The sequence below is a fragment of the Arabidopsis thaliana genome, chromosome 3 (assembly GCF_000001735.4).
Source record: "Arabidopsis thaliana chromosome 3, partial sequence".
Taxonomy (NCBI): Eukaryota; Viridiplantae; Streptophyta; class Magnoliopsida; order Brassicales; family Brassicaceae; genus Arabidopsis; species Arabidopsis thaliana.
The window spans coordinates 22,232,003-22,258,164 of record NC_003074.8 but is presented as its reverse complement, the minus strand read 5'-3'; the positions used below and the strand labels follow the sequence as shown (position 1 = coordinate 22,258,164).

Here is a 26,162-nt window from a genome sequence, read left to right as displayed (position 1 = left end):
GGCTTTAATTTTTTAGGGATCATTTGACTTTGAGCTAGCAATCTAAGAGATATAGACTATTCTGAGAGGAAGAAAATCAGTTATTTTTTTTTTTAGTTGTAGATTAGAAAAAGAAGAACATGCTTAGAGTGCAATACAAGTAAAGTAGGACAAAATCAAGTGTACAAAATTGATTTGGAAAGGAAATAAATGAGTGACGTGGAAAATATTCATGGTTGGATGAATAAAGTAGGTTGTCTGTTTTTATGACTTTGTTGTCCTTCCAAGGGTACAGACACAAGAGCACACCATGTTTCTTTCATTTCCTCGTTACATAAATTTTATTTCTTTCTCTAACCGAAATTTCTTTTGAATTGATATCTGAATTTATAGCATGCTCTCTAAATTCAACAGCACTAAAAAGAAAAAGAAAAAAAGGAGTAATTAAGATTAACCACAAAAAATGGGAAAATGTTTTGGCTTCGATTTGTATATGATTAGCTCAACATCGAGAGATGATTGTTTTAGTTTAGGGATTTAAGTTCTTTTAATCACTAATGATCAGATATAACTATAATTATACTTACAGCTTAAACCAAAATAATAATTATTATACTTGCAGTTACAGGTTGTATCTACATGCATTTTACGTATTTGGTGGCATAGTTTCTGGAGAGCGTGATATCTTCGTATTGTATAATCCATAATGCTTTTTGATATATATGAAATAAAATAAAACAGAAACCGTGAAAACTCCAAAGTCCAAACTAAGACCTAAATGGAGTAAGAGGCATGCTACGAACGTGCAACCGCAACCTTATTTTACGCAAAAATACAGATAATATCCAAAAAAAACAAAAATATCCAATAATGAGTAGTCACGTGTCTCTCTGCATCTATATTGCATTACGTGATGGACTTAATATTACAAGTGTCATTCTGATTTTGCATATCCCTAATTAATATAAGAGCTGTGTTCACATGTCCCCTGCGGAGTCGTATTAATTCTAAGCCAACTAACTTGTGGAATTCTTATAATACTACTATATAGTTTCGTTTCTTTTGACCATATATGAATTATTATAAGGTTCTGGATAATATAGAATGTTTATAAACATTCTATTCAAACAAAAACAAACAAGCTATGTTTATTGCAGCACTGTTATCGTCTTTCCTAACAAATTTACGAAAAATAATAATATTCTTGTGTAAACATTTCTTGGCAGCTGTACGTATTTGTTTGGAGTTTAACCTATAAACGTATTAGTTGCTTTAATTAATCTTTTTACTTGTAAGAACATATATATATATTTCGAATGTCATCGCATTTACGAAAATATAAAAGTAAAAACTTTTATCTAAGAGCCCTTTTTTCATAAATCTTAGCTTAAGAATTTGACTAATATACCACTAATAATGATGTTCTAAGTATATAGAGAATCTTACTCCTCAGTCACTTCTTGACCATTGTACATTATTTCCATTTGATCTCTGATATACGAATCCAATTAATTCTTAGAGATATAATTATTTACTTACATGTTCTTTATCAGGTTGATTATCATTCTAACAGCTTATAGTTATCTTGTTAAAATGTTCGTACTTTTCTCCATTTAAACCGGTTTGCTTTCTTGACGCCTGAATTCGTTCACGCAAGGAGACAAACTTTTCCGGATTCTATTGCATAAATAAAAAAAACATCGGATTTTGTAACACTTGGCAGCAAAAAAAAAAAAAAACTACTAATGGATATCAGAAAAAGACAGTGTGAAAATAATGATAGCATCACTCATATATCAAAAAAGCAACATAAAGTTGAAAAACAATAATAATCATAAGAATTGGGGAAAATGTCAAAAATGGTATCGATCTGTTTTTAGACTCAACAAGGTAAGCATAAAGAGCAAGGACTCAAGAAATGATTCCAACACCTCCAAATAAAACTTTATTTGTATTGTTTTCTACAATTTTGTTTACATATTTGAAAATGAAACTATGACTTTGGTGTGAAAATGTTTTACATAAATACATGTCACAACTCTCCTCAATTTATGACCTTAACAAAATGCAAAAATACCTTAAGAAGATAGTGGACAAAATTGAAAGCAAAGTGAAAAGCCAATTGATTTGATATAACTTTATAGAATTAAATATAGACAGTTTGAGTTGGTTCGATGACATTTATTTCTCTGCCTCTTTCCCAACGTCCCCCTTCTTTATAAGGCAGAGTAGAGTAATAAGACCGGTCCATGACCCTCACGTGACCTCTCTCACTCTCACGTGCCTCTCTTCTCCTCCGTCATTAATATAAAACAGTTGGGGAATTTATAACTTTCTTCTTCTTCTTCTTCTCTCTCTGTTTCTCTCTGTGCGAGCTCTCTCCTCTCATCAATGGAATCTCTCATCAATCCCAGCCATGGCGGAGGAAACTACGATTCTCACTCTTCTTCTCTCGATAGTCTCAAACCAAGCGTACTAGTCATCATTCTCATTCTCCTCATGACTCTTCTCATCTCCGTTTCCATTTGCTTCCTCCTCCGCTGTCTCAATCGCTGTAGCCACCGCTCCGTTCTCCCTCTTTCATCTTCCTCTTCCGTCGCAACCGTAACTTCCGATTCCCGACGATTCTCTGGACATCGAGTCTCTCCCGAAACAGAACGGTCCTCCGTGCTTGATTCGCTTCCGATTTTCAAATTCTCCTCCGTCACTCGCCGATCTAGCTCCATGAATTCCGGAGATTGCGCCGTTTGTTTGTCGAAATTCGAACCGGAGGATCAGCTCCGTCTTCTTCCTCTCTGTTGTCACGCTTTTCACGCCGATTGTATCGATATCTGGCTAGTCTCTAACCAGACTTGTCCTCTCTGTCGCTCTCCTCTCTTCGCTTCAGAATCTGATCTCATGAAGTCTCTCGCCGTCGTCGGCTCAAACAACGGCGGAGGAGAAAACAGCTTCCGTCTCGAAATCGGATCCATCAGCCGTCGTCGTCAAACACCGATTCCAGAATCCGTTGAGCAGCATCGAACTTACTCAATCGGTTCGTTCGATTACATAGTAGACGACGTAGATTCAGAAATCTCAGAGTCAAATTTCAACCGTGGAAAACAGGAAGACGCGACTACAACAACTGCCACAGCAACGGCGGTTACGACTAATCCGACGTCGTTTGAAGCTAGTTTAGCGGCGGATATAGGTAACGATGGTTCTAGAAGCTGGCTCAAGGATTACGTTGACAGACTCTCACGAGGTATATCGTCGCGTGCAATGTCGTTTAGAAGCTCTGGTAGATTTTTTACTGGGAGTAGTCGTCGGAGTGAGGAATTGACGGTGATGGATTTAGAAGCGAATCATGCCGGAGAAGAGATAAGTGAGCTTTTCCGGTGGCTCTCAGGGGTGTGAGTGACAGGTGAGTTGGTGACATTTGTTCATTCACTTGGAAAAAAAAACAGAGCATTACTTTTGGTTTGTACATATAAACACTATTTGAAGTTCTTTGCTTCAATTACCGATTTTTTTTTTCTTTTTCTGACGATATAACAGATGAATTCTCTAGTTATATATTATTACTTTTAAATGGTCTATTTTCTCTTTTATTATGTCCAGTGTGATTCAACATTGATAGCGAATTTTCATTTGGATAACTTTCTTATTGAATATCAGGAAGAAAAGAAAACTATTAGGTTTATAACACACACAAAAACAAAAAAAAACCAAACCGTATTTAAGAGAACTGGTTTTCAAAGATGAGAAGCAAAAGTTTTTGGGCCAACATAGTTAGCCCAAACTAAATCGAACAAAGCACATAAACTTTTTAAAGAAGCAACAAGAGAAGTCTGTAGAAGAAGTGTTTGGTCCAATAACAAAACACACAAACACAGCAAGAACGAGCGAATCTCCTCAACTTCCCAACCTAATAATAGCTTGCCGTGTCGTGACTCACAGAGTAGGAAGCTAACGTTATCCAATGCTTCGACTTTCATTACAGTACCTAAACCCTTCTTGTCTGCAACACTAATAGCAACTGTGACCTTCGCTGCAAGTTTGACATTACCCGGTGGTTATATTAGTTCTGCTCCAGATTTAGGCATGGCTGCCTGCCTGCATTGGTCAATGAGTTAAATTTTAAGGTATTTCTTTTGTTCAACAGCATTGCAATGTGCAGTTCTGAACTACGTTTAGGACTACGTTTTAAGGAAAATGCAGGGGAAGGATTAAGGACTACGTTTGCAACCTTTAAAGGCGTAGATGTGTACCATGTAGAATATTGTGCTTGTGCTGAACTGAGAAGACCAAACTCCTGTTTAAGTCAATGTTCCAGATATGATCTTCACTACAAATGGGAACATATATAACAAGAAAAATATTACTGTATAGCCAACCCAAGAAAAAAGAAGCTGATGAGTCATTTAACCTTCGTTTTTTCACTTATGGATTTGTGGAAACTCTTGAGTTGATTCATTGAATAAGCCAATAAGTTTTAATAGGCATCTTCAACGGAACATAGCAGATTCTATTGCCACAAACAGAGTTGTAGATGTAGTGGTCACAATCAAAATTGAGGATGACTGGGCCATTAGACATGATTGCGTTGGTTATAACCAAAACATTCGTGGCTCCTGCTTTCTTGTTGTGATCATAACCATGCCGCTTCTCTCTCGAAACATCAACTAGGAATGGTAGCCCCTGATGCCAATGTCTGCTGTATGAATCAAGTTGTCAGTATCTGCTCCATAAACCGGTTCTACTTTTGGAAGAGCCAACATTGCCTGCAACAACCCACAAAGTAATGGAACACAATTTAAAAGCTTGCTTGGAGAATTCCAGAGATAGTAGAGGCTTCAAAGAAGACAAAGCTTGCTTCTTCTTCTTTCATGTTGTTCTGCACTGAGAGTTGAGCGAGCTGTATAGGATTACATGTCCAATTCCAAAGCTGGATCCTTTGACCTCTTGCAAGGAGAAAGATTATCAAAGGAAGAGAGATTGGACCAGATGGAAGTAAGGAAGTACCTTTTTTTATGGTTTACACATAATTTTAATTTTTAACATTTGTTTTTAAACTTTTTTTTTTTTATCACTATTAAAGTTTAAAGGTTTTTTTGAAGTGTTAAATTCTAAATTTTTGTCTAAACTAATTGTACACAACATCCAAATTGTTTTTATTTAAAAATGTTTTAAAACTTCTATTTTATTTTTTTCAACAATTTTGTTTTTTTCTAAGTGTTAAAATTTTAAAATATTTTCTTCAAAACCGTATTAAGAGAACTAGCTTTCAAAGATGAGAAGCAAAAGTATTCGGGCCAACATAGTTAGGCCCAAACTAAATCAAACAAAGCACACAAGGAAGGAAGCATCAAGAGAAGTCTGTAGAAGAAAGGTTTGTCCAACAACACAGCAAGCACGAGCGAATCTCCTCAACTTCCCCAACCTAATAGCTCGCCGTGTCGTGACTACTCACCGAGTAGGAACCTAACCTTATCCAATGGCTTCGAGTTTCATTACAGTACCTAAACCCTTCTTGTCCTTCCCCATCAAAACCAATGCTCCTACTCTACCTCAGCAGACCCTTCTCGGTACAAATCTTAATCCATGTTTCTTTGTTTTCTGGATTAGCTTCTCTTTTGTCTGTGTCTTCCCCATCATTGATTCCTTTCTTGTTTACGGATTTCTATAGGAATTCGAAGAAATTCCTTTAGAATTAACGCCGTTTCCACCAAATGGGAACCGGCAAAGGTACGACCTTTTAGTTTTTTTTTTCTTCGTCTCCTTTTATTTTTGGTGGTGATTTTGTTTTAATCAGGAGATCATTTCATTTTTATTTGTTGCAATGGGTTTTGCAGGTTGTACCACAAGCAGACAGGGTCCTTGTCCGCCTTGAAGTGCTTCCTGAGGTTCTGTCTCTTAGCTTTCTTCTTTTTACATTTTCAATCGATCCCCCTCACGACGACTAGAGTATATTTGCCATTTTCCGGTGATTCCTTAGCTTTCTTTTCCAACAATGTTGCTGTTGAAATGTAGTTAGTTTCCCTTATTCACTGAAGTCTTGAGATCGTTTCTGTTTTGTTAGAAGAGAAAAGAAACACACACAAAAAGGGAAACAATTTAGAACACTTAAGATTACAAAGTTTAGTTTCTCTGCTCGTGGCGCTGCGGTTTCTGTAGACGAATCATGAGTCTTGGTCAATGTATCATGTTGTTACAATACTAGTTGTGAGTTCTAATGTTGATTGTGAGTTGTGACAATGCTTTTGTGCTTGTGCAGAAATCCTCAGGAGGAGTACTGTTGCCTAAATCAGCTGTGAAATTCGAGAGGTACCTAACAGGCGAGGTAAGGCTCTCTCGTCTGTCCTTTGCTCTTTAATTGGATGTTATTAAGACTTAGAAGGAACAATTGATATGGAGTTGAGGATTTCAGGTTGTCTCTGTTGGGTCTGAGGTTGGGGAAGTGGAACCTGGCAAGAAGGTATGTTTCATCTTTTAACTAAAAACACGATGAAGTAACTGTATAATCTCCTTCTTCATTCATTTGTTCATGCTCTTGTATCTTTTGCAGGTTTTGTTCTCTGATATGAGCGCCTATGAGGTTTGTATTTGATGATTATGATGGAACATTGAGACCATACTTGATGACTTTGATCATACTTGTGAAACTGAGACATCTCTTTTGATTTCTTCAGGTTGATTTTGGAACAGAAGATGCTAAGCATTGCTTTTGCAAAGAAAGCGACTTGTTAGCTATCGTCCAGTGAAAAGTAGCATCGAAGTTGTGCATTCAATGATATCATCTACCAAAGAGTTTCTGGTTTTCTTGTAATTTCAGTGACAGCAGCATATGTTCTGTTGTTTGAGTTTCATGAAAGAGCTCAAAGTGGAGATTGATCGGAAACCGAAATTGTTAAAGTCAACAATGTTCTCTCAAACAGAAATCGTTTTATTTGCAAATTTCTCATAAGCCTTATGTTCATAGCTTAGCTGGTGAACAAGACCGATCCCATTCAATTTTTTCAAGGATTTGATCTTTACTTGATTTCTTAAAAACGAATTATTTTACCAGAGCGTAAAGGAGATTCACGGACCCATGGAGATGAACCCCGTGGACCCTCTTCATTTAAACTCTTTCGAGTTATTAGACAACTTTTATAAAGTTGAATTGAAAGCACTCTATGTCGTACTTGGATTTTTATTAAAAGTCGATAAAAGATATTTTGATACTTGTGTCATAAGCGATTCCAATATAGCTTTGTAGGTCTATGTGTTGAAGTGGACTAGAGAAGAAGGACTGTGAAACCCAAGATAAACTTTTCCAAGGTGATGACAAAAAATAAGTCAAAACTGTCGCACTCTTATTATTTATAGCCAGAAATTCATGGGTCAAATTTCAAAATCTAAGCACCCGCATTACTACTACTACTACTCAAAACCGTAATGCTTAGTGTAATGACATTTGAGTCTTTGACTATATGACATAATACATTTGAATTAATACTTCAGCACATATAGATTGACTAACCTGATTCGGTATTATTGGCACGGTTCATATAGGATCTTACCGCTATACGAACCCATACTGATTTTGTCCAATTTTTTTGGAATTTAGATCCGGTTTGATCAGGTTCCACGGTTCTACCAATCAATCGATCCGGTTTTATCTTGATTTCTTGTCCTAATAATCGGTAAGTAATTCTCATAAGTAAAAAAACAAGAACACACTACATTATTTCTCTTAATCTCCTAAGAACAATATATTTGGCCATTCAAACTCTACAATTACAATCAGAAAACATTACAATTTTTTATAACAAAAGTATTGTTTGAGCTATTTCCCATAGAGATTATTCACCACAAGCCATATAAAAAGCTTGATTTTGGCAAAATCCATCTTCAGAAAGCCGTAGTTTACTATCCAATAGTCAAACACGTTGACCAAAGACTAATCCCACCAAAATAAAAAAACTCAACGGCGGCGATCAACTCTACCTAAATCCACAAGCTTCTTCGATCTATTTGCACAAAACGACGCCGCTGCTGATATATGAGGCTTTTCCGGCACCGCCGTTACCTCCCCAGAATTACCAAACTCCGATGGAAATCTCATTTTCCGTTTAAACGGACAGTTAGGACTAGCTCTCACCAACGGACTCAAACAAAAAGCCATCCCCGACATGCTCTTCCCTATCCCCATCGCAATCTTCCTCCTTCCCGGAGTTTTCGTCGCCGGAGTTCTCCTCAATTCCTCGATTGATTCCGCCGACTGCTCCGGTTCCGTATCTCTTACAGGTGACATTCCTCTACAGTATATACGTTGAGGTCTACGCGCAGCGATAACGTCTTCGATGTAACACGCGGTGGTTGGTTGCTTTTTACGTCGACCGGTGGAGAGAATCGTCGAGATCCATGAACGTGAAGAGGAAGAAGAAGATGAAATCTCAGACGCGTCGCATGAGGAGAATCTAGGATTGTTGGATTTGGGATTGGTATCGAAATCTTCAGATCTAGCTCTGAATAGATTCGAGAATCTAGATACTTTTTTACCTTGTTTTGATTTATTTGATCGATTCGATTCGAAATCTTTGCATGAATATCCGACGAGATCTATCTGTGGCGTGGTAATGAATCTCCGATTAGAAGAAACTAAAGGATCTCCTCCACCGGCTCCGGCGTCGGATTTTCTACGGGTAACGTAAGGAGAAACAGAGCGAGGGAAAATCAAAAGCGGAGGATGATTATTGTTATTAGATTTCTTTGATTGATTATCTTCTACGGCGGCTGATACGGCGGCGGAAGCGGCGAGAGAGAGGAGACGTTCACGGAGGCAAGAAGCGCAAACGCCGTTGCTGCTGCTGAGATCGACGGTGTGTCTTTTACACCTCATCGGAGGAGAATTGAAGATAAAAGAAAAAGCTTTGATTTTTTTCGAAAGGAAGCTTTTTTTTTTTTGGGTTGGGCCGAGAGTTTCGGTGGTTATAGTGATGTGACAACCTGTAAAGATGAAGGAAGAAGAAAAGATCTGGTGGTAAAGATTTTGTCTTCTTCTCCTAAGATCTCTGTTTTGAGATAGGCTTAGAGAGAGAGAGATAGCATTCTATGTCGGAAAACCAAAAAAAAAGATAGATGAGAGAGAGAAACTAATTTATTTATCTAATGGAGATTTGTAAGCACAACATTTTGACAGATCATTTTATCACTAACCATTTCTTTAATGCAAAATTTAATTATGCGATGGTTAGTGATTCAATTGCAATTTTTGGTTCGTAATTTTGCCAACTTACAAAAAATTGATCTAACGCGCCATTATAGTTTCATAGTTGTAGAAGATAAAATCTAGTTATGGTTGACCTTTCTTTAATTCAATATACGGACCAATACCATTGGATTTGAATGGGATGTGTAGTGATTACCTCAGCCACTGACTTGAAACAATGATATAACTGTATAAATAAATAAAAAACCTAAAAGAGAAGCATGTGACGTTGGATGGTAAAAGCCGACAAGTATTAGGTGAAGACGAGCCATCGTCGTTTTCCACATATCTCACACGAATGTTCGTCCGTTTCTTCTACATATTGCCACGTGGTTTTCATATTTCATCAATAGGCCTTAACTTCATTATTGGGCTTTTAAAGCCTTCCTAAAGTCTCCTTGTCTATTGGGCCTGTCATGTGATAATCAATGATGTAATAAATAACGACAACCTATACTTAGTTTTTGCTTCTTCTTAGTTTGAATATGTTATGTTAGTTTGGTTATTTCAGTCATTTAGTTTGGTTTGGTTGATAACTAAATCATGATGTTGAGAGAAACTCATTGTTTTTGTGTTTATGTCTATGTTTATTGTGAAGAATGATTCATTATTTACCAAGTACTAAGAAATTCAAAATTTTCTAGAAATATTATTTTATGTTTGTGATTTCTAAAATAAAATCTAAAATAATTCAGACTGGATAACACAAAACCCATAAAAACTAGAGAACCGCTTGTATACATATAGCCTCCTACCCTCTTCCTGGACCTAACTTTATTATTGGGTCCTTTTAAAAGTCTTCTATATCTATTGGGCCTTCTAAACAATGTTGATTGTTGTTTCTAGACTTATTATTTTGTATTTGTGTGAGGGGTCCATGTGGAATTTCAAAATTCGAAAATTCAAACAGGTTACAAATATCTCAAATTAAAGGGACACAAATCTTATCTTCATTATTTTAGATTTGACCGTCTAGAAAAGTAAGAACCAGACCGTACCGAACCAAAACGAACCAGAGCCAGACGACTCCTTAACGGCGGCTAAGCTATCTGTAAACCGACCGAACCACACAGCCACAGGCACACAAATCAAACCTTCTAGAAATCAAAGAGAGACATTTATTCTCTAAATTCATTTTCCTATTTTGCCCCTACGAATATTTTTCTTCTTCGTCTCTCTCTCTCAGCTCTTGAAGTCTTTGGTCTGTTGGCGAATTTTCAAGCAGCTTTCTAATTCTGAACTGAAAATTTCGTCTTTGGAACTTTATATTCTCTCATCTGAAACTGAAGGAGAAGGAAGATGACGACTATGGAGAGTTTGATTGGGTTAGTTAATAGGATACAGAGAGCATGTACCGTACTCGGTGACTATGGTGGTGGAACTGGAAGTAACGCTTTCAATTCTCTCTGGGAAGCTCTTCCAACCGTCGCCGTCGTCGGTGGTCAGGTGATTTCTCCGGTTGAAATATCTTTGACTTCTTCCTAGGTTTTCTCTCTGGTGACTCTTCAACTTACTTTTTTTTTGGGTTTGTGCAGAGTTCTGGGAAATCTTCGGTTCTTGAGAGTATAGTTGGGAGAGATTTTCTTCCTAGAGGATCTGGTTTGTGAAAATTTTCCCTTTTCTCTTATGTTTGTATATAAAGCAAGGAGGAGCTTTGGTTTTGAGGAAGAAGTATTGTTTGTGCAGGTATCGTTACGAGACGGCCTTTAGTGTTGCAGCTTCATAAGACTGATGATGGAACAGAGGAGTATGCAGAGTTCCTTCATCTTCCCAAGAAGCAATTCACAGATTTTGGTATGTACCTTAACATTTATGTCTATCTATGTTATGTATATCAATGTATGTTTGTTCTGCTTCAAGTGTGTTTTAGTTGAAAGTGTTCATTGAATTTTTGCTTGAAAATTCTTCGATGTTTCAGCTTTGGTTCGCAGGGAGATTCAGGATGAGACTGATAGAATCACAGGGAAAAACAAACAGATATCTCCAGTTCCTATTCACCTCAGTATCTACTCTCCAAATGGTATCTTTAATAATCTCAGTCTGATTCCTGTAACATTCTTGTTTGTTGATTTAACATTGATGTTTGCTCTTTTTTATGGAAACAGTTGTGAATTTGACACTCATTGATTTGCCCGGTTTAACTAAAGTGGCTGTTGGTATGTTTCTTTTGACCTCTTCTTTGGGTTTCCATTTCTTTATTATTTGATGACCGTATATGTAGTTATTGATACTGCCTCTGATTTCCAGAGGGACAGCCGGAAACCATTGCTGAGGATATCGAATCCATGGTTCGCACATATGTTGATAAGGTGAGAATTGCTAGATCTTTCATTTTTTTTTAAAAATGCAAAAACCTTATACGACTTTTAAACTATATGCTCAAGTTCTAGTTGCAGATGGTTAACTTTTTTAGTAGTACCAATAGCTTAATTTCTGTTTGTTTGCAGCCCAATTGTATCATATTGGCTATATCTCCTGCCAACCAAGACATTGCCACATCAGATGCAATTAAGCTCGCAAAAGATGTCGATCCAACAGGTTCGTTTACTATTTTGTTACCTATGATTGATATATATATATGGCAGGAAGTACTGTCTTTAGATGATGAAATAAGTTTTTGATCGTCTCAGGTGAGAGGACATTTGGTGTTCTTACCAAGTTAGACTTGATGGACAAAGGAACTAATGCGTTAGAAGTAAGCACCTCTTCGTCTCTTTTGGTTCATGTGTCATGGTCCACTTTAATGATTATACATGACTGGTATTATGATTGGCAAACCAATCTAGGGATGATAAAAGTAACTAAATCTACAGCGTGCTTTCCAGTTCTTACTTTTTTTAGTTAGAAATTTTGATCTAACATTCAGAACTGCTTGCCTTAATAAGGTTCTTGAAGGAAGATCTTACAGGCTGCAACATCCTTGGGTTGGGATAGTGAACCGTTCACAAGCAGATATTAATAAGAATGTCGATATGATGCTTGCAAGACGCAAGGAACGAGAATATTTTGATACCAGTCCTGACTATGGTCACTTAGCCAGCAAAATGGGTTCAGAATATCTGGCAAAGCTGCTCTCTAAGGTATTCAATCAAAGGCTGAAATACTTGAGACTTTATCGGATTGTTTATTCATTGTTATTCATTTGATTTATGGTCTTTGTTTTTTTATGCAGCACTTGGAGTCTGTTATCAGGACCCGTATTCCAAGTATACTATCCTTAATAAACAAAAGCATTGAAGAACTTGAAAGAGAGTTAGACCGAATGGGTCGGCCTGTCGCAGTTGATGCTGGGGTGAGAGAGTACAATTATGTGAAACTATTTCTCTTCCATAAAGTTTTACGTTTTTTGATATGTGCTAAATCTGTTGGTCTCATTCTCAGGCTCAACTATACACTATATTGGAGATGTGCCGTGCATTCGATAAGATATTCAAGGAACATCTTGATGGCGGGTAAACATCTTTGCTAATCTTCCTGTGGAATTTTTTTTGCTTAGGTTGTTGATTTTTGGTTAACCTCTTTTTACATTTTAGGCGTCCTGGAGGTGACCGTATCTATGGAGTCTTTGACAACCAACTTCCAGCTGCACTTAAAAAGCTTCCTTTTGATCGCCATCTTTCTCTACAAAGCGTGAAGAAAATCGTGTCCGAGGCAGATGGTTATCAACCTCACTTGATTGCACCAGAACAGGGTTATCGCCGTCTAATCGAAGGGGCACTGGGTTACTTTAGAGGTCCAGCTGAAGCTTCTGTGGATGCTGTAAGTTCTTCTACAGTGTCTCCTCACTTCACTTTTATAAATACAAGACCGTAATGAGAATGGCGCAAATGCAACAGGTTCACTATGTCTTGAAAGAGCTTGTGAGGAAATCAATATCAGAAACTGAGGTAAGTTCACTATTGATTTTTCTTATACTGGTAGAATGTACTACACGGGTTTGACTGGATCTCCCTTCCCTGGTGGCAAAATGCAGGAGCTAAAGCGTTTCCCTTCACTGCAAGTCGAGCTTGCTGCAGCAGCCAACAGCTCCTTGGAGAAATTCAGGGAAGAAAGCAAGAAGTCGGTTATTCGACTTGTTGACATGGAATCTGCGTATCTAACCGCTGAGTTCTTCCGGAAACTTCCTCAAGAAATAGAAAGACCAGTAACCAACAGCAAAAACCAAACCGCTTCTCCTTCGTCTGCAACATTAGACCAGTATGGAGACGGACATTTCAGAAGGATAGCATCAAATGTATCTGCGTATGTTAATATGGTTTCGGACACACTTCGTAACACCATTCCAAAAGCTTGTGTGTACTGTCAGGTTAGACAAGCCAAGCTCGCATTGCTCAATTACTTCTACTCTCAGATCAGCAAGAGAGAGGTAAACTGAAGCTAAAATAGAATGTCTCAAATATTTCATATTATGTGGTATGCGCATCAAATCTTATAGTTGGTCGGAAAATTTCACAGGGGAAACAGTTGGGACAGTTACTAGATGAAGATCCGGCATTGATGGACCGGAGACTAGAGTGCGCGAAGAGGCTAGAGTTATACAAGAAAGCAAGAGATGAGATTGATGCTGTTGCTTGGGTAAGATGATAAAACCTAAAAGTGTGTTTCTGGTGATGGTTTTAGAGAACTATAAATTCGTCTGTTGTTTAAGTTCGTTGACTATGTCTTTGTATGTATGTATATGATCATCAGACCCTATTGAGAGAGACTTGAGACGTTTTGTAATAAACTTATCATTACTATTTAAAAACGCCATAGCGTGTACTTTCCGTCTCGCTTCACTTTAGAGAACCGCGTGCCGTTTAAAACATGCACGTTGCAACCGTTAGCAGACTACACGCCGTTTTTCTTCCTTAATTTCTCTATCTTCTTCACCTGAATCTTCTTCGCCTGGACTTGTCAAACTTGTGCGTGATTCATCGTCACATCGCCTTGATCATGGAAACTCCTATCGATGCTCCGAATAAGGTGTTGTATTCACCTGTCTATCCAATTTCATTATCATTGTAACTAATAAAAATCTGGTATTTTTTTCTAAATTCTCGAGGATATTATTTGGTTACAGGACGAACATGAATGCCCTAGGTGGAAGAAATCAACTGTAGTTTTTGTGTTGGGTAATAATAACTCCACTCTATGTAATCATATGCTTGAAGGTTAATTTTTGTGGTGTTGAGTGGTTTGATTGATTCTATAGGTGGTCCTGGAAGTGGAAAAGGTACTCAGTGTGCTAATGTTGTGAAGCACTTTAGCTATACCCATTTTAGTGCTGGTGATCTTCTCAGAGCAGAAATTAAGTCCGGTTCTGAATTTGGGTAAGTACATGCTTCAGTGAGTCTCATGTCTCTAACTAATTGTTGTGTAAAGTGAATCTTGTTCTAATCTTATGATATGGTTTTTTGGTAATGAAAACCAAACACTTGGTGAAGTTTTCAGTTTCTTTTTCTGTGGAATTGTTTCAGAGCCATGATCCAAAGTATGATTGCAGAGGGGAGAATAGTGCCGTCTGAGATCACAGTGAAACTTTTGTGTAAAGCTATGGAGGAAAGTGGTAATGATAAGTTCCTTATTGATGGCTTCCCTCGCAATGAAGAAAATCGAAACGTATTCGAAAATGTTGTAAGGGTCATGTTCCTTCTCTTGAACACATTGTCAATTGTCTTCTCGTTGATTCCTATTATAGTCTAAAATCAAGTTCTACTTGTCTCGTTAACCTTCCTTGGTTTAATACTGTCTGGATCTTGACAGGCTAGAATCGAGCCTGCTTTTGTTCTATTCTTTGATTGTCCAGAAGAAGAACTAGAAAGACGCATTATGAGCAGGAACCAGGTTGGTATTTTTACTTGGAAAATATTGTCTAGTTAAGGTCCGGTACCTCTTTTACTAGTGTCGTTTCTTGGTTATGAAGGGAAGAGAAGACGATAATATAGAGACCATAAAGAAGCGATTTAAAGTGTTTGTTGAATCTACCCTCCCAATTATTAGCTACTACGAATCGAAAGGGAAACTTCGAAAGGTTAGGATTTGGTTCTCCACTTCTCTTCCTTGATCATTACTATCATACGCTGTTCCTGATTTTGATTCTTGTTTCTGATTTTCTCCAGATCAATGCTGCAAAATCCAGCGAAGAGGTTTTCGAGGCTGTCAGAGTTCTATTTGCATCTGAAACTTGACAAGGTGATGCTCGTGATCATCCAAACATACAGTTTTCTCTCTAGTCCTTGTAGATATGTAATGCATTATTGTTTGGTCTTTGTCTTTGTAGCATCAAGGACTTGGATTCACCGAACAGAACAAAACAGAGACTCCAAAGTCAATGATGTGCCTTGTCGTATACGTAACTAAGTTTACAGATTCATGCTTTATTTGTATATGTAATTATCTCTACATTTTACATGTTCTCATCATACGATATAGCCAAACTTTCGTCGCAATAACCATATTTTTAGCTAAAAACTTGTTTAGCTTGACTTATTTAATCAAGACTCTGTTGGGGTCGGATTCCCCCACAAGCAAGACCGAGCCAAATAGTCTAAGAATAACAATCACCTCATGGTTAAACATATGAATGGCCCCTAGCCTAGAACAAAGCACCTCGGGACCTTATTCGATCGACCGTCCCGAAGAGAGTTTGTAAAATGGCTCGGGTGTTAGTCATATGAACACAGCCCGAGCCAATCGTGAGAACGCTGCGGGAAACATCTATATCGGCTCGGGAGACAGCCAACTGAGCTTAATGGAGTCATCAAGCGCGCCCCGAGCCGGTACATACCGTTTGCCCCGAAGCCACCTCTCAAACGACCACCGAGCCGTGAAGAACACGCGAGGCAAAGACTTGTAAAAACCATTCATTCTCCAAGGATCATTTCCGGTAAAATGGGATCTTTTATGGGACTTTCGGAAATGATAAAGGAGAATCTTTGAAGATAATGTTGAAATCAGGAAATCTCCCCAAAACCTCCGAAGAATAAGGAGAATATCCTTAGGACGATTATCCTCTAGAACCGACCTAAAGATAAATAAGAATCTTCCGAAAAATATCGCTAGGGGGGCGGTTTAAGGATCCTATATAAAGTGCCTCAGGGACTTCACAAAAGGGAGATCTTTGGATACGGAGAAGAAACACATAACTTTATACCTATTGAGAACTACGAATGGCTTGATCCCTTCACAGGGTACGTAGGCAATCCATCATGGATGCAGCTATACCTTTTTAAAACCCTAACTCTTTTTCTGTTCTTGAGCAAAACCCTAATGTATTTCATAAGAGATTAGAACATGTTTTGTAATCGAGTCTTGGATAGAATACCTAATGAAGAGAAATTACTAGATTTGTTTTCCCTCTCTAAACAAATCTATTGTGTGAATCCTTGGTTCAACAATTGGCGCCGTCTGTGGGGAACGACAAAGAACTCTCTTCGCATAACATTCATCCAAGTATTCGATGTACGCTCATCAAGCCAAGACAATCAGATCCGTCTACTAGCGGGGGGATTTCCCGTCAAGATACAATGAACCAGATGACGTACAACCATTCCACGGATTGCCCCGGAGATCAGCGTTCCAGGGAATCTAACCGTAACTCCATCGGATACCTCTGCTCAGAGTTATCACCGTTTTTCTGAAGTCGATGCTGTCTGTTTCTTAACGAATCCGTCTGAATAATCCAGCTCACCACGGGGCCGATTTCCCGACAAATCACAAGGAATCTCGTAAGGTTTAATACATCTACGGATCGCCCAGAGAATCTTCCTTTCAGAGAAGTTGACCTCGCCTTAATCGAAGATATATGCTGAGAGATATAAACGTTTACCTCAAGCAAGTGCAGCCAGTCATAGGACCCAGCTCTATAAAACCAGTCAGCTTCGGAATCGTTTTCCTTGAAAATCCTGATGAACTAGGCAATGATATACCTATCTACAGATCGCCCCGAGTCAGCTTTCTAAAGAAGCCGACCTCGCCTCGATCCGAGATGTCTATTAAGGAGTTACCATCGACCTCGCCTCGATCCGAGATTCGTCTCTATCCGACCAGCCGAACTCAAGCTCAATTTCCCAGTGATCTAGAGCGACTCAGAAGACTCAGAATATCGTGTCATGTCAAAAGGGGGGAATGCCGCCTGACACGCAGAGACACAATGTCAGCTCGCCCGTCTCACAAAGCTCGTCATCTCGTCCGTCTCACGAAGCTCGTCAGCTCATCCTTCTCAAGTAGCTCGCCCTTCTCAAGTAGCTCGTCTTAGCTATTCAGCTCGCCTTTAAGCTCTTCAAGCTCCTTAGCTCGTACTCAAGTTCATCAGATCGTCTCCAAGCTCCTCAGCTCGTCTTCAAGCTCTTCCCATACTCAACGACCATCTCCTCGCCTAGCTGTCAGCTATTCAGCTCGTCCAACTCGTCTAGCTATCAACTCATCCCTCGACTGCAAAACTCATCTACCTCCTCGCCTAGCGGCAGTTCGTCCATTGGCTGCATAGTCCACCTATCTCGTCGCCAGCTAGTCTAAACCTTCAGCAGAACTCGGTTTGTCCAATTCGCCTCTACCACGGTTCATCCAGCTCGTCGCACATCTGCCGGCTCGTCACCTACCATACGACCTTCCTCCAGTAATGGCCTAGCTTGTTTATCACGATATGAACTACGTGTGGCTTGATCCCTTTCTAAGGGTACGTAGGCAACCTTTTACAAGGTTCAGCTATAAGACGAATAAACTCTATTCTTACTCGGACATCAAGATCGTCTTCCGGCCTCAAGCTCGTCTTTCATCTACAATCGGCTCGTCTTAACATATATCTAAGAAAAATTGTCCCTTCCTCGCCTTGGAGAGCTTCTGCTTTATCTTAATCACAAAACGTTGTTCAGATCTCACAAAAACATGTCGTGTAATGAAAATTCAAAGGAAAGAGAAGTAAAGAAAGATCACCAGAAGTCAGCCAAAGAGTAAGCATCACTGGATACTGCCTCCTATATTCACTGAGGATCGTATGTTGCTACCAGAGCAACCGAAACCAAAAAACAAATATAGCAAAGGAAGAAATATTCACTTTGTCACAGCAACTTCATAAGACGGTAGAAGCCTCAGGCAATATCTGATCTGACTAAAATTCGGACAAAATCTTCGTGGGACTATCAGCTAAAGATTCAACGGTGGGATCAATAGTTTAACGGTTCAAACGGAAGTTATCAGTTCTTCTATAAATCAGCAAAAGGAAATACATTACACCAACAAGTGACAATGGATCATCACTAGCAATCGCTCAAGGTTTCCACTCATTCATCAATGATGCGATCTCCAATTCTGTCTCGACGACCTCCCTCATAAAAGATAAGTTCAATTACTTTCTTACATATTAATTAAGCTTGATTGACATTCTCACTTATATCACAAGCATTCATCCTTGCTTCTCTCTTTCTACGCAAAGATGAGATCTCCTCTAACGAACAACATCTTAAATGTAGATTTTCATACAACGACGTTTACAATCTCAGAGATTCAGATCGTCCATGCCGTAGATATCATCATCTCTATGTCCAAACCAATAAGATAAGTGTTATCTATTATAATCTAACAAGTACAGCTTAATCATATATATGCATTCTCTGCTATATTTTTTGCGTAAACTTGCAAAAACACTCGTCTACCGAGCAAAAAGGGGGGGGTGTGGGGTCCGTATATCCATACTCCCACTTCAATTTTAAACTCTCGTTTCGGTTTAAATTTGAACTTCGATTTTTCTACTTCAAATTTTCTTGGAATTTGATTTCTAAATCTTTTTATTTTGAAATATTTTAACGGGCGACGGCCTATTATTTTGAAAGTTTCATTTACACCGCTTCGGTTACAGCGCGCTATATAAATATTCAAGATAAGAATCTGCTCGAATGTTTTTCCGAGCAGACTATGAATTCTATCTTCTGAAACCCGGTTATACTTAACACCGGTGCCCCAGCTCGTTTCTAAACGCTGGTAAAAGATTGAATCAAATCGGGTCGCAACCGTGGGTATTCAAATCTACTGAAATCCAGTTACTCTAAACACACTGGTACCGAGTCAACCGCCTCGGAAACTGAAACCCAGTTATCATAAACACTGGTGCCGAGGTTTTGCTTCGGCTAAATACAGTTTCTTATCTGCTTTGGTCTGTGCTTAGAAATCCAGTTATCCCGAAGAACCTGGTACCGAGACGATCAGCTCGGAACGAAGTATACTGAACCCAACTTTGACTCAGGCAATTTGTACCCGAGCCAACCACCTCAGTTCGTCTGTAGCTTTCCTAGCTCGAAGTTCGTCTAGCTAGCAGCTCGTCTGCACTTCGCCTAGCTGACAGCTCGTCTGCAGCCTTTCTAGCTCCCAGTTCGTCTGTAGCTTTCCTAGCTAGCAGCTCGTCTGCACTTCGCCTAGCTAACAGCTCGTCTGCAGCTTTCTTAGCTCCCTGATCGTCTGTAGCTTTCCTAGCTCGCAGTTCGTCTAGCTAGCACCTAGTCTGCACTTTTCCTAGCTCAGTCCGTCTGCAGTTTCTCTGACTCGTAGTTCGCCCAGCTAACAGCTCGTCGGCAGCCGTCCTAGCTATTGCCCGCCTAACAGCTCGTCAACAGCTTGGAGTTCTTCAACAAGTCTCCTAGCAGCTTTCCTAGCTCACAACTTGTCAACAGCTAACATTTTGAGTTCGAGATAGCAACACTCGTCAAGAACAGAATCTCGTAGCACCAAGAAAAAACAAGCCTTACTCTCAAAAGATACGGATCAGTCAGTATAGATGCGGAAGCAGCTGGCTCGGTCACACCATTCATGAAGCTCGTCGCATTAACTCTTAACCAACGAGCTGGGGGGCTAACTGTTGGGGTCGGATTCCCCCACAAGCAAGACCGAGCCAAACAGTCTAAGAATAACAATCACCTCATGGTTAAACATATGAATGGCCCCTAGCCTAGAACAAAGCACCTCGGGACCTTATTCGATCGACCGTCCCGAAGAGAGTTTGTAAAATGGCTCGGGTGTTAATCATATGAACACAGCCCGAGCCAATCGTGAGAACGCTGCGGGAAACATCTATATCGGCTCGGGAGACAGCCAACTGAGCTTAATGGAGTCATCAAGCGCGCCCCGAGCCGGTACATACCGTTTGCCCCGAAGCCACCTCTCAAACGACCACCGAGCCGTGAAGAACACGCGAGGCAAAGACTTGTAAAAACCATTCATTCTCCAAGGATCATTTCCGGTAAAATGGGATCTTTTATGGGACTTTCGGAAATGATAAAGGAGAATCTTTGAAGATAATGTTGAAATCAGGAAATCTCCCCAAAACCTCCGAAGAATAAGGAGAATATCCTTAGGACGATTATCCTCTAGAACCGACCTAAGGATAAATAAGAATCTTCCGAAAAATATCGCTAGGGGGGCGGTTTAAGGATCCTATATAAAGTGCCTCAGGGACTTCACAAAAGGGAGATCTTTGGATACGGAGAAGAAACACATAACTTTATACCTATTGAGAACTACGAATGGCTTGATCCCTTCACAGGGTACGTAGGCAATCCATCATGGATGCAGCTATACCTTTTTAAAACCCTAACTCTTTTTCTGTTCTTGAGCAAAACCCTAATGTATTTCATAAGAGATTAGAACATGTTTTGTAATCGAGTCTTGGATAGAATACCTAATGAAGAGAAATTACTAGATTTGTTTTCCCTCTCTAAACAAATCTATTGTGTGAATCCTTGGTTCAACAGACTCCTAGTCCACGAAAATAACCTCATCAATTCATTCACAAAAGACTTGTAGTTATATGATCACGCGTCTACGTAGGTTTCTTACACACACACGCCACAAGAAGAGTCTCTCGTTCTTTCTTCAATCACTTGTTAATACTTTTTGTTGGAGGATGTTGACTCAATCTGTGTATAGATTTTGCGAATATATAACCGTTTCTATTTTGGTTACCTCCGTTGCTGTCTTCTCTGTAAGATTCGCCACTTTGATCATCATAAGTCCATGGTATCGCCACCGCACTTTTACGTTCCGCCGGTGGAGAGCGGCGGCAAACGATGATTCGTCTCCGCCTTTCTGCGCCGTGTGTCTACAAGAGGCGGAGGAAGGAGAGAAGATGAGGCGATTAACGATTTGCCGTCACTGTTTCCACGCGGATTGCATAGATTGTGAATTGTTTGACTAAAAGTGATACTTCATTAACGAGAAAAGATGGCTTTAAATAGCCTTACAAAGACTCGAAAGAAACAACAGAACAACTAAAAAATAGGAACAGACTCCATGACTCCACTACACGAACTGACTCAATTCCACAACTCCACTACTTAGACTCCTCCATAAGACTCGGACATAATTGACTCCAGAAGCAAACCAACGACTAACAACCAAAGACTTTTTCAAACACCAACATACCCTCCCTTAAGCTAATTCTCCTGAATTCAGCTTACTTCAGACATATTAACCATTCCAAGCAATGCACGCAGCTTCTCAAACTGTTCCAGCTTTAAGGGTTTTGTAAAGATATCTGCAACTTGATCCTCTGTTGGGCAATACTCCAGCTTAACAACGTCACCATTCACCAAGTCTCTGAGATAATGAAATCTCACCTCAATGTGCTTACTTTTCCCATGAAGAACTGGATGCTTTGACAATTGAATGGTTGAGCTGTTGTCACAGTTAATCACAGTTGCAGATTTTTCTTCTGCTCCAAGCTTCTCTAACACTTTTCTAAGCCAAACACATTGACACGCACAGAATGCTGCAGCTATGTATTCGGCCTCGGTCGTAGAAAGAGCCACCACCGGTTGTTTTTTTGAAGCCCAGCAGATCGCTCCGGACGCCATCAAAAAAACGAAACCCGACGTGCTCCTCCGATCATTCAAGTCTCCGGCATAGTCACTGTCCGTAAATGCCATAAGCTTCAGGCTCCTATTCTTTCTTCTCCTGTAAAATATACCAAGCTCAACCGTACCTTTTAGATACCTTAAGATCCTTTTTGCAGCGAGCCAATGTGACATCCTTGGATTAGACATGAATCGACTTATCAAACATACTCCATACATTAAGTCAGGCCTTGTCACTGTTAAATACATGAGACTTCCAACCAACTGCTTGAACATGGTTTCATCAACTTTCTCGCCATTTTCATCCTTCGTAAGCTTTGTTCCCGGAACAATTGGATTTTTCACAGCATTGCTCTCATCCATTCCAAACCTTGCTAAAACCTCCCGAGCGTATCTTCTTTGACAAATAAAAATCCCACCATCACTCTGTTTCACTTCTATCCCAAGGAAATGCTTCATCTTTCCCAAATCCGACATTTCAAATTCCAGCATCATTGATTTCTTAAACTCATCACACATAGCTTTATCACTTCCAGTAAATATTAAATCATCAACGTATAAGCTGACAATTAAAATATTACCTACTCTTGTCTTTGTAAAAAGCGTATGCTCACTAGGACACCTTTCAAACTCTTCTTTCAAGAAATAAGCCTCAATCCGGCTGTACCAAGCTCGTGGTGCCTGCTTCAGCCCGTACAATGCCTTCCTTAGCTTATAAACTTTTTCTTCCTCTCCTTCCCTTATGAATCCTTCCGGTTGTCTTACGTACACTTCCTCCTTGAGCTCGCCATGTAAAAAGGCACTCTTGACATCTAATTGAAAGATCTCCCAATTGAATTGAGATGAGATGGCAAGAATGGTGCGAACTGTATCAAGCCTTGCGACTGGAGCGAACACTTCGGTGTAGTCTATACCATAACACTGTGCATATCCTTTAGCTACTAACCTCGCCTTGTATTTATCGACTTCTCCATCTTCATTCAGCTTGGTTTTATACACCCATTTTACGCCAATTGGTGTAAAACCTTTAGGCAATGTGGTTAGCTCCCATGTGTTATTCTTCACAATTGATTCGATCTCATGCTCCATTGCTTCTCTCCAGATTTTATCTTTCACTGCATCATCAAACTGAATGGGATCAGCTTCCGTCATCATCATTAACAACATGACAGATAAATTTTCTTCAATCTCTTCTCCTTCTCCAGTTTCATAGTCAGCCATCCAACCCGGTGGTCTCCTTTCTCGTGTTACTTTTGCAGCAACAGGACTCGGAGCAGGACTCGACGGAGCTAAGATTGGTGACGATGACACATTGTTGTCGCTACCCACATGATTTGGAGATGCCACAGCTATTGGCTCAACTACCTCTGAATTTTTCTCATCATCTTCATCTCCGCACTCCAATGTTACTTCCTTTGCTTCTACATCAGCTTGATCCCAGTCCCAACTTTTGTCTTCATCGAAGACTACATCTTTACTTATCACAATTTTCTTCATCACTGGATCATAAAGCCTCCATGCTTTTGACTCCTCACTAACTCCCAAAAAAACACATTTCTTGCTTTTATCATCCAACTTACTCCTTTTCTGATCTGGTATGTGCACATATCCTATGCACCCAAACACGCGAAAATACTCTACCACTGGTTTTCTACCGCTCCAAGCCTCTTCGGGTGTCATTCCTTCTACTGCCGCCGTGGGAGACCGGTTCTGAATGTGCACACTCCATTTGGTCGCTTCAGACCAAAACATTTTGGGAACTTGCCTCTCGCTTAGCATAGATCGAACTGCGTTCATAATCGTCCTATTCTTTCTCTCGGCCACTCCGTTTTGTTGTGGTGTAAACGCTGCTGTCAACTGCCTAGAGATGCCATGAGATCGACAAAATTCTCCAAATTCATTCGAAGTAAACTCTCCACCTCGATCTGTCCTTAAGCAAGTTAGAAACGCACCAATCTCCTTTTCTACACTAGCTTTGAAGATCTTGAATGTGGCAAACGCTTCAGACTTTTCATGAAGAAAATAGACCCATGTTTTCCGAGTAAAATCATCGATGAAGCTTAAAATGTACCTCTTGCCACTGTGTGAAATTGGTGTGATAGGCCCACATATGTCTGAATGCACCAATTGAAGCTGTGTCGATGATTTCCATGAAGTTTTCTTCGACATTGACTCTCTATGCTGTTTTCCGGTCAAACAAATAGCACAAATCTCCTTGGTAGCTTTCAGTATAGGCAGTCCAATGACCATCTTTTTGTGTGCGAGAAGCTTTAATCCTTCTTGATTCAGATGTCCAAACCGGCAATGCCACAAGTGGTTCTCCTTATCCATCACCTCTTCTGTTTGTAAGCATAAAGAATTCTTCTGCGGTTTGGAAGCTAGAAGAAAGAACATCCGATTACCACTCATGTTGGTTTCCATAATCGCACCTTTACTCGGATGATACACCTTGCAAGTTCCATCACGAATTAGAATTGCTAAGCCCCTCTCTTGTAGCTGTCCAAGACTCAACAAGTTGTTCCTAAGCTCTGGAACATAATAAACTTCAGGTATGACTTGAGTAACACCATTAACTTTAACTTTCACACTCCCTTTCCCCACCACAGACATTCTCGTATCATTTCCAAGCTTCACAGTACGGTTGAACCCTTCTTCTAACTCTGAAAACCACTCCTTACTCCCAGTCATGTGGTTGCTGCACCCTGAATCAAGGAACCATACTTCATCTCTGTTTGCCTGATTCTGCTCCACATACGCCATCAATAACAGTTCCTCTTCTTCTTCTAACTCCGCATAATTTGCATTCTTTTCCCATTCTGGGCACTCATACTGAAAATGCCCCAAATTATGACACTTGTAGCACTCCACAATGGCACGATTAGTACCACTTCTTCCTCTTCCTCTTCCTCTACCACGACTTCCTCGGAACACTCCACGACCCCTTCCTTGACTTGGTCTTTCCTCGTGAGTCACCTTTAACGCCTGCTCTTCTTGTACATGCCCATTCAGCCTCTGCTCGTGAACAAGTAGACTCCCATGGAGCTCATCAATACTCAATGTACTCAGATCGTTTGATTCCTCAATCGAACAAACCACGTAGTTAAATTTTGGAGTCAAGGATCTGAGTATTTTGCTTACAATTGTGCTTTGTTCCATCACCTCACCATTGGTTTTCATCTTGTTCACCACCGTCAAAGTTCTTCCCAGAAAAGTATCGATCTTCTCTCCTTCTTTCATGGCCAGCAATTCAAACTCCTTTCTTAATGCTTGTAGCTGTGCCCTCTTCACCTTCGTAGAACCTTGATACTTTTTCTTCATCGATTCCCAGATCGCCTTAGAGGTGCTCTTGTCAAGAATTGTTTCCAGAATCTCTCTATCGATAGCCTGAAACAAAAAATTCTTGACCTTCAAGTCTTTTAGCTTAGCCTCTTCCACTGCGCTTCTTTGCGCTTCACTGACCGGTGTTGTTCCAACGACAATTGCCGGAATTCCTTCCTCCACCAATCTCCACAGTTCTCTGCTACGGAGAAAATTCTCCATTGTCATTGACCAGAAATCGTAATAGCCATCAAATCTCGGGATAGCTGGCTGCACAAATTTCTCAGATGACGACATCTCTCTTTTTCTCACTTTTCTCTCTCTCTTTTATCTTTCTCTCTCGATCACTCTCTCACACAGGTTGTTTCTTGTTTGCAAGCTCTGATACCAAATGTGAATTGTTTGACTAAAAGTGATACTTCATTAACGAGAAAAGATGGCTTTAAATAGCCTTACAAAGACTCGAAAGAAACAACAGAACAACTAAAAAATAGGAACAGACTCCATGACTCCACTACACGAACTGACTCAATTCCACAACTCCACTACTTAGACTCCTCCATAAGACTCGGACATAATTGACTCCAGAAGCAAACCAACGACTAACAACCAAAGACTTTTTCAAACACCAACATAGATACATGGCTCAGTGAAATGTCCAAGTGTCCGTTGTGTAGAGCTCAGATTCCTCCGTTACCGCCGGCAAGTCCTATGCTCTTACTGTTTTTTCCGGCGGGTGTGATTGATTTATTCAGCAAGAAAGAATCTCGACGCGTAGCTCTCTAGCTTCGAATTCTCTCTGTTTC

The 26,162-nt window shown here is 39.8% G+C and overlaps 5 protein-coding genes, 1 non-coding gene and 2 pseudogenes across 9 annotated transcripts; 6 read left to right on the top strand and 2 right to left on the bottom strand.

The window, feature by feature from the left end:
- Positions 1–1,987: 1,987 nt before the first annotated feature.
- ATL4 (TOXICOS EN LEVADURA 4) lies at positions 1,988–3,602 on the top strand. The gene has a single exon (NM_115885.3). The coding sequence runs from the start codon at positions 2,371–2,373 to the stop codon at positions 3,373–3,375; it is 1,005 nt and encodes a 334-aa protein (NP_191581.1). The 5' UTR covers positions 1,988–2,370; the 3' UTR covers positions 3,376–3,602.
- A 1,663-nt stretch (positions 3,603–5,265) lies between these two features.
- Positions 5,266–7,118, top strand: AT3G60210 (GroES-like family protein). Its single transcript, NM_115884.3, has 7 exons — positions 5,266–5,546; positions 5,648–5,706; positions 5,814–5,864; positions 6,236–6,301; positions 6,389–6,436; positions 6,527–6,556; positions 6,651–7,118. Exons 1-7 carry the CDS (start codon positions 5,456–5,458, stop codon positions 6,720–6,722), a joined length of 417 nt encoding a protein of 138 aa, NP_191580.1. The 5' UTR covers positions 5,266–5,455; the 3' UTR covers positions 6,723–7,118.
- Positions 7,119–7,596: 478 nt separating this feature from the next.
- On the bottom strand, positions 7,597–9,273 carry AT3G60200 (uncharacterized protein). Its single transcript, NM_115883.4, has one exon. It carries the CDS (start codon positions 8,843–8,845, stop codon positions 7,928–7,930), a length of 918 nt encoding a protein of 305 aa, NP_191579.1. The 5' UTR covers positions 8,846–9,273; the 3' UTR covers positions 7,597–7,927.
- A 915-nt stretch (positions 9,274–10,188) lies between these two features.
- DL1E (DYNAMIN-like 1E) lies at positions 10,189–13,996 on the top strand. The gene is made up of 15 exons (NM_115882.4): positions 10,189–10,660; positions 10,750–10,813; positions 10,901–11,008; positions 11,133–11,234; positions 11,320–11,370; positions 11,462–11,523; positions 11,662–11,752; positions 11,845–11,909; positions 12,100–12,294; positions 12,387–12,506; positions 12,596–12,666; positions 12,748–12,973; positions 13,051–13,101; positions 13,188–13,580; positions 13,670–13,996. Exons 1-15 carry the CDS (start codon positions 10,514–10,516, stop codon positions 13,796–13,798), a joined length of 1,875 nt encoding a protein of 624 aa, NP_567094.1. The 5' UTR covers positions 10,189–10,513; the 3' UTR covers positions 13,799–13,996.
- A 43-nt stretch (positions 13,997–14,039) lies between these two features.
- On the top strand, positions 14,040–15,665 carry AT3G60180 (P-loop containing nucleoside triphosphate hydrolases superfamily protein). 2 transcript variants are annotated; one of them, NM_115881.4, is made up of 8 exons: positions 14,040–14,179; positions 14,277–14,328; positions 14,409–14,526; positions 14,674–14,830; positions 14,960–15,040; positions 15,120–15,227; positions 15,316–15,388; positions 15,477–15,665. In NM_115881.4, the coding sequence occupies exons 1-7, from the start codon at positions 14,150–14,152 to the stop codon at positions 15,382–15,384; spliced, it is 615 nt and encodes a 204-aa protein (NP_567093.1). In that variant the 5' UTR covers positions 14,040–14,149; the 3' UTR covers positions 15,385–15,388; positions 15,477–15,665. The 2 variants fall into 2 exon arrangements, with proteins under 2 accessions (NP_567093.1, NP_850726.1); NM_180395.2 differs by lacking the exon at positions 15,477–15,665 and having other exon boundaries at positions 14,104–14,179; positions 15,316–15,425.
- A 1,335-nt stretch (positions 15,666–17,000) lies between these two features.
- On the top strand, positions 17,001–18,010 carry AT3G60176. The gene has a single exon (NR_143958.1). It is a non-coding gene; the product is annotated as an other RNA (non-coding RNA).
- Positions 18,011–21,089: 3,079 nt separating this feature from the next.
- AT3G60164 lies at positions 21,090–26,142 on the top strand (annotated as a pseudogene). The gene is made up of 2 exons: positions 21,090–21,371; positions 25,981–26,142.
- On the bottom strand, positions 21,634–25,653 carry AT3G60170 (annotated as a pseudogene; the record flags this gene model as incomplete). Its single annotated transcript has 1 exon — positions 21,634–25,653.
- Positions 26,143–26,162: the final 20 nt, after the last annotated feature.

Bases quoted from the DNA above. Each gene is read 5' to 3' on its own strand.
- AT3G60180 (NM_115881.4), top strand. From the start codon at position 14,150: ATGGAAACTCCTATCGATGCTCCGAATAAG. The intron at 14,329-14,408 runs GTAATAATAACT...TTGATTCTATAG, and splicing joins AACTGTAGTTTTTGTGTTGG to GTGGTCCTGGAAGTGGAAAA. The intron at 15,228-15,315 runs GTTAGGATTTGG...GATTTTCTCCAG, and splicing joins CGAAAGGGAAACTTCGAAAG to ATCAATGCTGCAAAATCCAG.
- DL1E (NM_115882.4), top strand. From the start codon at position 10,514: ATGACGACTATGGAGAGTTTGATTGGGTTAGTTAATAGGATACAGAGA. The intron at 11,009-11,132 runs GTATGTACCTTA...TCGATGTTTCAG, and splicing joins GAAGCAATTCACAGATTTTG to CTTTGGTTCGCAGGGAGATT. The intron at 11,371-11,461 runs GTATGTTTCTTT...TCTGATTTCCAG, and splicing joins TTTAACTAAAGTGGCTGTTG to AGGGACAGCCGGAAACCATT.
- AT3G60210 (NM_115884.3), top strand. From the start codon at position 5,456: ATGGCTTCGAGTTTCATTACAGTACCTAAACCCTTCTTGTCCTTCCCC. The intron at 6,302-6,388 runs GTAAGGCTCTCT...TGAGGATTTCAG, and splicing joins AGAGGTACCTAACAGGCGAG to GTTGTCTCTGTTGGGTCTGA. The intron at 6,557-6,650 runs GTTTGTATTTGA...TGATTTCTTCAG, and splicing joins CTGATATGAGCGCCTATGAG to GTTGATTTTGGAACAGAAGA.
- ATL4 (NM_115885.3), top strand. From the start codon at position 2,371: ATGGAATCTCTCATCAATCCCAGCCATGGCGGAGGAAACTACGATTCT.
- AT3G60200 (NM_115883.4), bottom strand. From the start codon at position 8,845: ATGAGGTGTAAAAGACACACCGTCGATCTCAGCAGCAGCAACGGCGTT.